The 13,952-nt window shown below is 35.8% G+C and overlaps 3 protein-coding genes across 4 annotated transcripts in view; 1 reads left to right on the plus strand and 2 right to left on the minus strand.

Annotated features, from left to right (window-relative positions):
* Ken (zinc finger and BTB domain-containing ken and barbie protein) overlaps window positions 1-13,952 on the plus strand; it is an 87,528-nt gene that overhangs the window by 18,080 nt on the left and 55,496 nt on the right. The window lies entirely within an intron of this gene.
* On the minus strand, window positions 2,857-6,239 carry LOC144467693 (uncharacterized). Its single transcript, XM_078176608.1, has 2 exons — window positions 4,943-6,239; window positions 2,857-2,957 (listed from the first exon to the last, which is right to left on the minus strand). The coding sequence occupies exons 1-2, from the start codon at window positions 6,237-6,239 to the stop codon at window positions 2,857-2,859; spliced, it is 1,398 nt and encodes a 465-aa protein (XP_078032734.1).
* Window positions 6,260-6,889, minus strand: LOC144467694 (uncharacterized). The gene has a single exon (XM_078176609.1). The coding sequence runs from the start codon at window positions 6,887-6,889 to the stop codon at window positions 6,260-6,262; it is 630 nt and encodes a 209-aa protein (XP_078032735.1).

Raw genomic sequence — 13,952 nt, forward strand, 5'->3', positions numbered from 1 at the left:
GAAGTAGAATGATCCGTGACGGAGAGTGCCGAGACGATCTCGCCCGATACCCTTGACGGTGACGGGGGGCGTTCGAAAGAGCGTTGGGTTTTCTGTGGGTTTCGCAGCATGTCTCGGACATTTTCACCTTCCACGGTCTGGCTGCGGTTGTTCCCTTCCCTCGTCTCTCTCTCTCTCTCTCTCTCTCTCTATCTTTCTCTCTTTCTATCTCTCTCTCTCTCTCTCTGTCTCCCGTTGGTGGCCGATAAGACTGTTATTAAGACGCGGTTTCGCGGCGCGAAGACGTCGGATTGGCCGGCTGTTCCGATGTGTAGGGTACGTTAAATGAAGTTGCAATTAAGAGAGCTAAAAGCTGCGCGGCTGACTATGCTTCTCAAGGCCTCGGGCTTCGCCGGAGCGTACTTCCGCTTCTGATTAGCTTCCTCTTTTCCCACATCGTCCTCGCCGTTTTCTCTCCTTCCCTCCCCCTTCTCCTCCTCTTTTCTCCCACTCCTACTTCTCTCTCTATCATTCTACCACTATCTCGCTCTTTCTCTTTCATTCTCTGCGTTCTTTTTTCTCTTTCGTTCTCTGCGTCCCTCTTTCTCTTTCGTTCTCTGCGTCCCTCTTTCTCTTTCGTTCTCTGCGTCCCTCTTTCTCTTTCGTTCTTTGTATACCTCTTTCTCTCTCTCTCTCTGTCTCTCTCTTTCTCTCTCTCTCTCTGTCTCTCTCTTTCTCTCTCTCTCCGCTTATTATTTCTCTTTCCTTTTTTCCTACTCCTTTTTACCTCGTTTCCTCTTCGCCATCTCTCCCCGTCGCGCCGGTTCCTCTCTCGGCTCTCTTTATCTCTGACGGGCTTATCTCGCACCGTGGGAAACCGCGCGTGCGATTCGCACCGCGAAGAGAGAGGAAGTTCTCGAGTCTCGTTCCACGGCCGGTATTTCTGTTTTCGGATCTTAATTACTGGCTCCTGTCCGCGCCGCTAGCCATGGTCGCCGTCGCCCGACAAAACGCCATAAGGTAGAGGTGGCAAACTGTCGATAGGCGTTATCGAGTCAATTTATTACTTTTAGATGTTCCGATCGCGCTTCGAAGATATATTAAGTCTACCGGAAAATTCTATCGATTCTTAAAAAGAAAGGAAACGATCAATTTTGTATGCACCTAACATTTATTGTATTATTATAATAATTTAAACTTATAATTAATAATTATTATAATAATTTGTACTTATGAATAATAATTATTATAATAATTTAAACTTATGCCCTGTTGCCAGCGTGATGCAGATTTATGAATATCATTTTTGAGAAACTTATTATCTTAACTAATTATCTAACTAAATATCTTACTTGGTTTCAAACGTATATTATATAATATAAAAGTTCCTAAATGCTGGTAGGTAACATCCATGATGGCAGGGAGTGAAAATGGTCAACACGTAATATTTTTTGCAATATTGGAGATACTAGTTTACTGAAAAAAAGATTGTGTTTTGCAACAGAAATACAGATGGAAGACGGCAGAATTATTTAAAATTTAGTTTCCAAAAATTAATTTTTAATCTCTTTAAGGATGAATTTTTATAGTAGGGAACAATCCATTTGTTTCTTTTTTATTTATCATCCATCTCATTTCGTTCGATGAGCCTGTTTCGGTATTGCTGACAGATTCTGTAGCAAATATGTCATTTTCTTTTCACTTAGAATAATCGTAATTTTTAGGTTAAACATTTTGCCAAAGGCGTGCAGAAAATATTTTTGTACATGATTGTCTTTGATAAAGTCGGAAAGAATATTTAGTGAAACAGGATTAATAATAACCGATGGGCGGTCGAGGCTGAAACCAAGAAATATCGACAACAAAATTTTATATTAAAAAAAATAGTAGTTGTTGTAATTCGTAAAGACTAGTGTGTATACTCATAAATCTATATTTTTATTATATTGCAAGGAGAATGTAAAGGAGAATATAAAATATTTCTATATTTCTGAAACTTTACACTATACGTATTTCTCAAGGTACTGCGAAGATAGGTACTGCTATCGATAGTTTTCCACCTCTACCTTACGACGGGCTGTATCGACAAAGTCGCAGTACCAAAGTCAAGAAACTTTTCATAGAAATCAGATAAATCGATGATCTTTTTACATGTTAAAACTTTGCAAAATAAACGCGAAACAGAGATAATGTAGTCCGAACATTTTCCAACCTTGAAAATCGATGTCGAACTTGAAATATTTCAAATTGTTATGTATCGGATTTTTTTCTGTAACATGTTATATACGCCATTCTCCGGAGATTATAATAGAATGTTTCAAATCTGATCAAGCAGGATTTAAAAAACAAATCAACTGAAATCGTTGATTTTCCATAAAAATATAAAATTGCGACATTATGGTTCCAAAGAGTTAGTAGATAATAAACAATATTAGAAACGAATTTCTTCCTTATTTTCATAGTAACTTAAAACGTATATTTGTTAATTTTTATTTAATGTCAGCATTACTTTATTAATCAGTTCTATTACTAGATAATTAAATAAAAAATGCATAATTTATTGTACATTTTTACTATAAAATGTATGCATATCGTATTATCTTTCGTCTAATCGTTTTATCTTGTAATAGCCTCTCGCGTAACGTGACATGATTTTTAACATGACTTTGAAAATAAATCGTAAAACATTGAGTTAACATTTGACCAAACAGTACGCATTGTTATATAAGAAAAAGAACGAAGAAGTTTTTAATTATAGTGTTTGCTTTAATATCTGTAAAATGAGAAGAAAGAAGAAAGAAAACAACGTAACAAATTGATTCAATTTTGAAATTTAGATTGCTCACGGTTTTGATTTAGGACGTTTCAGGAAAGGTGTTACGTTTCTTGAGTGACAGAGGTGGTTGTCGTAGAAGAATTTCGTGCTTCTATCTCTGGCGCTATTAAATTGCAGGGAGCAAATATATCTAGCCTCTTATCTGTAGTTATCGTTAGCCTTCAAGTCGCTAAGTAGAGTAAGGACAAGTGCACTTAAACTTCAGGATGCTCGATGTAATAGGGTTACGCATACAACTGCCACGAAATGAACGAATTCGTTAACACCGTTACGAGCGATCGATCCAGGAAATTTTTAATTAGCTATCACTGGTTACGCAATTTTTTTTAAACTTAACGGTGTTCGATCTAATAACGATAAAAGTACCGGTCCAAATGACTGGTTTCTGATTTTTTCTTTCGTAGTCATTGAGTTGCAGAAAGTTTCTCGTGAAACATTTATTGATAAACTTCTTTAGGTTAAGATCGTAGTGGCGTAAGTCACATTTTTTAAAGTATTACCATGTTAATTAATTTATTAACTAAAACATATTAATCTTACTTATTTATTAAAATTTATTAATCATATTGCGGTCGCTAATAACATAAAAATATAATAAATAAATAAGTAATAATACATACATGAAAATGGCACCATTGACAAAAAAATAAAGCAGAATGAATAAATAAATAAATAAAATGGATAAAGGCAATTGTGTAAATACACAAATGAATTAATTAAGTAAGATAGAAATGACAAATGAATTAATTAAAAAAGAAAGAAGTGAAACGAATTATACAGTTATTATAAAGTAAAATGCCTCTAAGTTATCTTAACAGTACATTGTAGATTTGTTGTTAATTTATTTTCATTTTATATGTGACTTAAAAATGGAGGGTGATGTGACTTACGTAATTATGATTCTAATCTACTCGTTTATTGTCATTGGTATTATTCGAAGAGTAAATCAAGTATTCCCAGTGCCATGTAATAATATGTAAGGTGTCCTAAATATGTCTAACAATCCGAAGGTCATATCTGAGGTTATTTGAAACAACTTTGTTCTTTACATAAATTTTCTCCGAGGTGTCGTTAATAAATTATTTACGAAAAACTTTGACCAATAATAAAGGGTGCTTCGTTGACACGAGGCGGTCCAGCCAACGAGAGGACGAAGCCCGGTTTTGCTAATTGACTTAGTCGTCTCGCGACAGCGATGTTCGCCTCTCATTGGTCAATGTTTTTCATTAATAACTCGTTAACGATGCCTCGGAGAATATTTTTGTAAAGATGAAAGTTGCTTAAAATAATCGTATCTCCCATTTCCAGATTATTGAACATTTTTGGGCCACCCTGTATATTAGTCGCATTTACTGGTACATCGATCGTAAAAGTAATTTTTCGCATGATATAAATATTTAAACCGAATTAAATTGAGATTTTGAAGATTTAAAACAGTTTAGGAAGTCATCAATATGTAGTAGACGTTAACTTTCCTATTTTAAATTACTTTCATCTCGCGGAGTTTTTAACTAACTTTCTCTATATGCTGCAAAATCTCCAAACCGAAGGTCTGATTGTAAATAACACTGTAAGAATAGGTCATACTTTTAACGGCTGCGGAAATTGCAAAGTGTCTTCTGAATATTTAGTATTTACATATACTCGACAGTAGAATAACATCATCGCAAATGATGTTCAATTTATTTCTTTAATAATCCATATTATCAGTCACGGTTTAAAGTGTTACCATGAAAGAAGAAAGCACGATATTCATTTTCATTGCGTGCCAGGACATTTTTATTGCATTTAAATGTATCCTAATCTGTTCTCATGAAAATGTGAATGTCGATAAACACCCACATTATGGAAATCGCTGGAATACTCGTATTTAAAGTAAAACATTCTTTTTTTTTTTTTCTTAGAGGTTTAACGTCGCATCAGCTGCAAGGCTATTAGCGACCTTCTATTTAAATAGACCTTATATTTTGTTTATTAAGCCTGTATCTCTCAGAAATTTTAATAGGTCCTTGATTTTGTTGCTGTTTATGTTATCCTTGAGCAGTGGTTTTAGTTTGTGTTTGGTTTGCACATAATTGTATTTTCGGCAGTTTAAGATTAGGTGGTCCGTTGTCATTTGGGTGTTACATTCTTCACATAGGGGGGATGGTTCTTTAGTTAGCAGATATGAGTTTGTGTATCTGGAATGGCCAATTCGGATGCGGGTAATCGCTACTTGGTCCCTCCTGGGTAGTGTACTGGTCATTTGATAGTTACTGAAAAATTTTTCTGTAATGTTAGTTGTATGGAGTGGGGCTGATTGTTTCCATGTAGTTTCCCATTGTTGCGTTAGCTGGCTTTTGATCGTTTTTATCATGTCTTCCATGTGTAGATTTTGGTCATCATTTGGCGGTGTTAATGCTGTTGCTTCTTTGGCTACTTGGTCAGCTCTTTCGTTGCCAGGGATGCCGACGTGAGATGGAATCCATATGATCTTTATTTTGTTTCCTTTGCATGTAATTTTTTGGTAGATTTCTATGATATTGAGGATGGTGTCGTTATTTGTTATTTTATTATTTAATGTTGCTATTGAACTGTAGGAATCGGTGAGTATGGCAGTATGTTGATAGGATTTTTCGTGTGCTATTTTAAAGGCATGGTTTATACCCATTAGTTCGGCTGAGAGTACTGATGTTGCGTTGGAAAGTTTGATTCTAACTATTGATTCCGGTGTTACTACTGCATATCCAGTTCCAGATTCCGATTTGGAGCCGTCGGTATATATATGTATATAGTCTTTATGGTCATTTAGAATTTCTGCCGTTAAGGAGCGGTATCTTTCAGGATTTGTGTTTCCTTTTGCATGGAGTAATAGTTCAGTGTTTGTTTCTATTGGTTGGATTGTCCATGGTGGAATTGTTGGAAGTCTTCGAGGTATGGTGGACGTTAATTTGGTGTTTAATTCTTGTTCATATGTATGTATTCTGTAGTGATATGGTTTGGTTGAATGTTTGTTTTGTGTATACTTCGTGATAAGGCAGTTTATTGTAAATGTTGTAAGGTATACGGGCTTATCTGGGGTTGTCGAAATTTTTATTGCCTCAGAAGTACTGAGTAATTTTCTCCTAAAACTGAGGGGTGGTTCATTTGCTTCTTCTAGTACACTTAGAATTGGGCTTGTTCTGTAGGCTCCTGTTGCGATTCTTAGAGCCGTATTGTGTATGCTATCTAGTTTCTTGAGGGTGGCTTTGCAAGCCGAATTATAGATGATTGAACCATAATCTATCTTGGCTCTGATGATTGCCTTATACGTGTGTATTAGCACCTGATAATCTGCTCCCCAAGTATTTGCTGCTGTTATTTTTAGAATATTTAAGCGTTGTATGCAATCTGTTTTTAGGTTGGTAATGTGTGGTTGCCATGTGAGTTTGCTGTCAAATGTCATACCCACGATTTTAAGCGAGTTTACCTGTTCGAGTTCTTTTGTCTTATTGTTTTCCTCGCTATTGCTCTGAGTTTTTTAAATTTTATTAGATTTTCGGTTGTTGGATGTTTCTTGTGTCTGTTGAATGCATGTTTGGCTTCCTTCGTTGCTGTTTCGCATTCTTTGTTCCACCAGGGAACTGTGTTGTGTTTTCTATTTGTGTTTGGTGCTGTTTTTGGTATGGAATTGTCTGCTGCATGTTTCATAATGGATATCAGCTGTTTAATTAAGTTTTCTATGTTATTTTGATCAGAGTTGGTAAGTGTGTCCAGAGGTAGAATGTTTGTTTCAATTAGTCGTTGATATTTTCCCCAGTCCGCATAGTCTAGTTTCCATCGCGGGGTTGGTTCATCGTGGTTTTCTGGTTGGTTTGTGTGGATTTTTATTAATATGGGGAAGTGGTCACTATCATTTAGATCTGACATGGTATTGCATTCACAATTTAGGGCAATATTTGTGCTACAGAAGGATAGGTAAATTGTGCTGAATGTTCCGTTTGCTATGCTGAAATGCGTTGGTTTTAGGTCGTTTAGAAGGATTAAATCTTGTTCAAGTATGATTTTTTCTAATATTCTTCCTCTGGTGTCGGTTTTATCTGAACCCCAAAGCATGTTGTGGCTATTAAAGTCTCCCACTGTGATGAATGGTTTGGGTATTTGGTCGAGTAAATTGTTTAATTCTATTTCATTTAGTTGATAACTATTAGGGATGTATACATTGCTGATGTGTGTATTCGGGTGTGTGTATACTTTTGTTACAACTGTTTCGATGTTGGAGGTGGTTTGGATTTGTTCGCTGTGTATGGTGTTTTTTTATTAGTGTGGCCACTCCTCCACTTGCAGTTGGAGAGTTTCGGTTCGCAGTGTATGTTGTGTAGTTCTTGATTTTTATTGTTTGGAGGGGTTTAAAATTTGTTTCTTGGAGGCATACAGTGTCAGGTTGGTGTTTGTCAAGTAGTATTTGTAGTTAAGGTAATCGGGGGAAAAATCCGTTTAAGTTCCATTGCAGGATGGTTTTTGTCATGTGTCGTAGATCTGTTTGGTTGAATATTAATTGAGTGAGAGATATATATTAACTATTTAGTTTCAGAAAAGGTAGATGATAGTTTGTTATGAGGTGTCGGTGTCTACTGTCCAAGGTCCAGAGTCATCAAGTAATTTATTTGTGAGTTTTTTTGCATAGTCTGCGGATTCTGTTCTTAATGCTTCGTCCAGTCAGGAGAGGGTAGATTTTATGAAGCATTTTTGTTAGTTCCGATATATTTTCAGTGTATTCATTCGCTATTTCGGTTGGGTTTGCAGTTCCAAAAGAATTTTCTAGGAAACTTAATAGTTGGGTGTAGTTGAGAATAAATTTGCTGTCGGGATTATCAATTAGATCCTTAACTGGGCTGAGCAATTCTTCTAAATTGCTTTCAGAGCGGGAGGGAGATTCCTGTCGTATTTTTTTGACTCTGACAGTCTTCTTTTTAACCGCGGTTGGGTGTTTGAAGCTTTCTTCATTTTTATATGTACGGTCTGAAGTGGTCTTTGAGGTGAACGAGAGAGGTCTTTTAATTCCGGAATTCGTTGTCGGTAATTCAGAGATTTTTGATTGATTAAGATTAATCATGGATTCCTTATTTATCGACGGAGATGTTGTTTCAGTTAAAATAGGTGGAGTAATGCTCGTAATGGTATCTTCAGTTTCGTTAGTTTGTGTATTGTTAGGGCATTGCTTGGCACATGCCCTTCTTCCTTACAAACGAAACAATTTAGCGTGTCTGTAGTAGTAAAAATTCGGTAAGGCGTATCATTCATAACCATTATAAAGGAGCCTGGGATTTTTTTGACATCCTCCGGATGGATATATAGCTGTTTCCTAAAGCTTAAGATGTGTGCAAATTCAGGAACGGATATACCTGCTTTTAACGATGAAATTTTCGAACACATCCGAATGTTGTTTTTCATGAATTCTTTTTCAATTTCAGCATTAGGAATGGTAGGAGATACATTCGAGAGGATGATACGTTGAGCTGGTTGAATCATCGGTCTTACTTCTATTTCATTATTATTTATTTTGATCGATTTGTGTTGTGATATAAGAGAGGCGACGGTTTCTTTCTTATCAAGATATATGCATATTCTTCCATTCGAAATTCTAGAAATGTATTTAATTGCTTTGGGTCCGACTATTTTACCTAATGTGTAGGCATACTCTTGAACACTGATTCCATCCACCGACTGGAGAATGATGGCTTGGTCCTTAGTAGGCATGTTTTCAAATTTGGTGGCGTTTGCATAAGATTTTGGAAGTTCCATGGCTTCGGTTTGATTGGTTCATCTTTCAGTGAGTGAAGTTAATGGACTCCTGTACTTAGAAGTCGTATTATCATGTGTAGAAGGAAACATAGATTAAGGTTATCTTGGCGTATTAGGTTGGCCTGGTGACCATACACCAGCGCCAACACACACACACCAACACCAACACAATGGATATACCAATGTATCACTACTACTAACAAGTCACTACGATTGTCACACTATGATTCCGCACATGCGATCAACACAGGAAACGTCTGAACTCGTCAACGGATCGATCACGACTGTAAAACATTCTGTTTAACGATGTTGTTTACAAATCGTCACGCGCCACGGCGATTACACTCGCAAATCGCTCGCATTTTGAGAGTCTAATTAAATCTGAGAACAATCGAGGCAATTGATTTTTAAATTCGAATGAATAATACGAACGGCAATTCGGATTTCGAAAAATGTTATTTTACAATGTGATTGGATGTCGATGAATTATGACAAATTAAAATTATTTCTTCAATTCTGTATTATCGTATTATCTCACAAATGCCAATTAATAATTTTTGTTTCTAATCTTCATTGTTCAATGACAAGTTTCTTATCTACGTGACAATCTATAGCTGCCTTTTTCTTAATATTTATACAATTTTTAGAGATGACACGCCTCTATCAGGGTCGAAAGAAGAAGAACATTTCTAGATGACTATCTATGTATGTAATTGCGGATTTATCACTCATCTATCTTGTTTTCGAGTCATTCAAATGGTGCTGTTCCAATCATCAGGAATTACCCACTCTATGCGACACACTGGCGTCACGATTCTGAAAAGACAGATCCAACGATTTGAGCTTGTAAACATGCTTAATAGCCGCAGACTTCATTTCTCCTATAACTCCACATCTTTTTCCTGCTTTAGTGAGAATTCTAACAAGAATTTGTATGTATACAAAAACCAATTTTACTATATCCTAAGCTGGAAATCTAATCTGAGATCCAATCATCGTTTTCTTAACCAGAAGTTAATTTTATCTACACTTTCAGTTGTAAATTGTAGAAAAGCTTCTTTGCACCGTAATAAAAATAATATGTTATTATCATATATACTTTTATTTACTTTATATTTATTTTTTTATTATATATTATAATAAATATAATAAAATAGTATAATACAATACAGTACAAGATAATACAATATATATAAAATAAAAAAATAACTAAAATGTCTGAGCAAATATAACAAATTTTAAATGTTTACGATAAAACAACCACGGTTTCAGACCACTTTTATTATTTAAAATTGAATAGAATCATAGAAGGTGACTATATTTTTAGAAACGTAGTACAACAAGGATAGAAGCAAATATTAATCTAATATAACGATTATACCATTATTAAAACTTAACATACCACAAACTAATTATAATAACATTTCGAATACTATACCAAGGAGGATATCAAAATTGCAGTTCTGTAATAAATGGTTCAAATCACATCATTACGTTTCACATATGAATTTATAAAAATTATTTGAATTATTAGAATTTGTAAAAATTCCTATTGTTGTAGAATAAATACTGAGGAACTTCCAACTGTAAATCATAGACTTCCAAACCCAATTTAGTTAATTAAAGTAACTTTAGAAGATTCCTTTGCATGATCATTTTCTAGTTTATTAAGAATTATAATAACTTGCACTTTAAAAGTCTGCGCATACACATCGTCCCAGCTAATATTTCTGATCATCCAAAGAATCAAGTTTAAATTAATAAGATCATTTTTAAATAAGCGAAACTAAATAAATGGTATTATATTCGATACTCTATAAAGTACACAGTATATTCTAGATCTGTTTAAAAGGTGAAAGGCAGGTGATGTTCGAAATATTTTAAAACATCCTGAAAAGTGGCAAATTTCACCTTACCTTCGCAAACAGACCTTAAAAAGATCCGATGAAACCTAACCCTTTCAGTGCCGAATACAATATTTCAGAAAATTCAGTGCCAACAATTCATCATCGTTACTTATGCGTGAGACAATGCTGCTCTCTTAATAGTTTCAATAAACAAAAGTCTTCTTTCTTTTCCCTTTTTAAATTTCCCAGTTATCAAGTTTAACAGAATTGTTCCAATTTATAATCAATTAGAATAATTGTTATAATTACCAAACTATATCAAACTTCCTCAGGTATACATGACTCTCTTTCGCACGACGCGTAATGAAATGAATGCAATAGTATTGAAATTTACAAGCTACATTATCATGCATCCAATTCCGTACATATTTTATTTATTGAAAATAATATACACTTTAATGCAAAGAATAATTGGTTCGCCGTGCACTCTCGTTCCATTTTATCTTTTCTTTAAATATTTAGAAATGTCCCTTGCCTAGCACACATTTGATATTCCAAGCGCTCGTACGAAATGCAAACTTTATTTATCAAAATTTATTTAACCCTTTGTACTCAGAGCTATTTCAATTCGAAATTTAAAGCAGTCTCTCTGACCTATAGTATTTCCATTTGAAGTAACTTACTGTATTTTATACGATGTATTTACTGCATTTATTATAACATTATAGCGTTAAATAATGTTAAACAATTTTATTATAATATTAAAATTATTTTGAAACGTGATAAAATAATTTCTCATGGCGCCTGAGAGTCGCCGCTCGAATGCAAAGGGTTAATATCGCGATCAATTAGCGTATCTTTCTCTTCTGCCAGCGAACGCGCCGCGGAACGCAATATAAAAAGAAAAGCTGATTTCAGAATCGAAAGGAATAACTTCATCTCCTATTTCTGGGAGAGGCGGGCGCGTGAGGTGTTAATCGGGCGAGCGGCAGCGACAGTGTCCGCGGAGTGGTTGAAATTCATCGGCGGTTTCTCGAGACCGCTATTGCGTAACGCCGGTATGCAAGAACAAGAACAGAAGTCGAGGCGGGCCCGCGTTGTTTTCCGAGTAAAATAAAAATCGGGCGTCGTCGTCGTCGCCGCCGCTGCCGCCGGTCCGCGATAAAACTCGGCCGCGCTCGCATTCGCGTTCGCGTTCGCGTTCGCAGCTCGCGCTCGCGCGATTTTAATGGTTCAAGACGTTAGGCGAAAATGTGTGTCCGCAGCGAACAGCCGCGCCGGCACGGCGTACACTTTCACTCGAGCCGGTCGTCTCGCCGAATTGGCAGATACGATTACGTCGCAGCGATGAAGTTCTGTCGATTGTGCGAAACACGGTTCCGCGTGTTCGCCGCCGCTCAGTGCTCTCTCGGGTCCCTCGCCGCTCACCGTTTGCCGACGATTATCCGAAAGAAAGTTTCAGGACCGGGCCGTCGCGAAAACGGCTCCAGATTTCCAAGCGAAACGCGCGCATCCGGCCCCACCGCGTGTCACAACCTTGAGTGGTTTTCACGTTTCGGAAGGCGACGACGCGCACGTCCGATTATGAAACGCCTCGGATTTATCTTTCGCCGGAGTTGTCGCTCGTATTTTTTCGCATTCGGAGATCTGCGAAACACGCCTTGGTTTGTATGCGCTTTCCTGTGCCACCTCGCCGCGCGGCCTTGAATCGACGTTTCATTCGCGAACGTGTTCGATAGGTTTTCCAGAAATTCGTTTGGGAAGGAGAGACCTTATTAATATTATTGGTCAAAATATAATTTATAATTTCATGTAACATTAGTGCATAAAAATTATTTGAGGATAAATCATAGAATGGATAAGTTCCATTTTTAACTATATATACTTTGCCATTGTATATATTATTTTTAGTTCGTGTTAACTACTGGAAAATGTTTTGCCAATCATCTATTATTGTCAAAGAAGCTGCAAGAATTATTTAAATTATAGACTAGCTATGATATAAATTATTAAAATCATTAAAAACATTAAATTACTTTTCTAGCGTTTATTTTACTAAATTCATTTATTTATAAGATTAATAGAAAGATAAAAATGGTCGAATTTATGGGTACGACAGAAACAGTTAAATCTGCAAATACTTTCATTAAAATTGATAAACTGGAATGCATAATGAGTTATGCACTTATCGCAACGTGCAGTGCGTACGATTAAGGTTAACACATGTATCTAGATATAAATGGCGAGCTGTCGTGATGCAGCCGTCTCTGAAATCTTTTATTGTGTTTTCATTCCTATTTTCCTTTTAACATGTGCGAATAACCATTTCTAACGTTGATATAACTCATGAATTAATTACAAAAGTTTGTGTGAATTTCTATTCGAGTAGCTATTAAATAAAAGTCGATTTACTTTATACACGTTTTCAGTAAATCGAAAGTAAAACGAAACTCTTTCGTCAATTACTCTTCGAAGAAATCTTACAAAAGCTGCCAACAAATTAACTAATAAACATGTGTTTTGATTAAAATAATGCTTTCAAATTTTATCTTCGAACGGACATTTCGCAAAGAAAATAAACTTCACTTTATCCCTTTTAGTTATTACATATTCCTGCAGTTTTCTATTATCGTTGAGATAAAGTCTACTTCCGCCTTGACTGTTATAAAATCAATTTTATCTGCCATTGCTACATAAACACTGTAATCAGTGAAAACCAAACATCATAATAAAACGATAAATATCAAACGGTGAAAATATCATCGAACTTCAAAAGTAATGCGACACTTTAGAAAAAATGAGACACGTAGAACCATTTAAAATAGATTATATGTAAGATAGAAATTAAAATAGAATGTAATGCAATTTAAGATATAATTGAATTTAGACGTTGTTTTAATTAACGTACGTTGATCAAAATTATTGTTACGGTATAGAGAAAATGTTGACTAAATATAGATTCCACGGAATCGTAAAGAAAGCCGAAACAGACGGCGATCATTTGAAACCCTGTCACGTGTTTATTTGCGTCGCATAGGCGGTGCAATGGCGCTCTATAAATGGAATCACGGCGATACCATTTTCCTCTTTATATTTCCGTGGTTTGTGGTCTCCGCTAGAAAATTATCGCAAGGATCGTTCGAATTGCGCAGGAAGAATTTCCACCCACGCGATCGCCGGAAAAACATTGCAATCTCTTTCTGGTCGACTGAAGAATCAATTAAGGACGCGTACGCTGTCGTCTGTTTCCACTGCTATAACCACTTTCGTTCAAGAAAAATGGTTGACGGAGCTCGTGGAAAAACGCATCTAGTCGCGACGTTCGAGCCGAAAATCCTGACCGCCGTTGAAATCGGTGTTTCGCGCGATAATACTATTTTTCCAGTGCCGCAATGCGTCGAATTTTCGATTGTAACTTCACGCTTTCTTCAGGAAATTTTCTTATATTTTCGCTGATAATTTTGTTATATTTTCACTGATAATTTTGTTACATTTTTACTAATAATTTTGTTTTATTTTCACTGATA

Source organism: Augochlora pura, chromosome 3 (assembly GCF_028453695.1).
Source record: "Augochlora pura isolate Apur16 chromosome 3, APUR_v2.2.1, whole genome shotgun sequence".
In the NCBI taxonomy this organism is placed as follows: domain Eukaryota; kingdom Metazoa; phylum Arthropoda; class Insecta; order Hymenoptera; family Halictidae; genus Augochlora; species Augochlora pura.

Bases quoted from the DNA above. Each gene is read 5' to 3' on its own strand.
- LOC144467693 (XM_078176608.1), bottom strand. From the start codon at position 6,239: ATGACATTTGACAGCAAACTCACATGGCAACCACACATTACCAACCTA. The intron at 2,958-4,942 runs GTAACACCCAAA...CGATAACTACAG, and splicing joins ATCCCCCCTATGTGAAGAAT to ATAAGAGGCTAGATATATTT.
- LOC144467694 (XM_078176609.1), bottom strand. From the start codon at position 6,889: ATGCTTTGGGGTTCAGATAAAACCGACACCAGAGGAAGAATATTAGAA.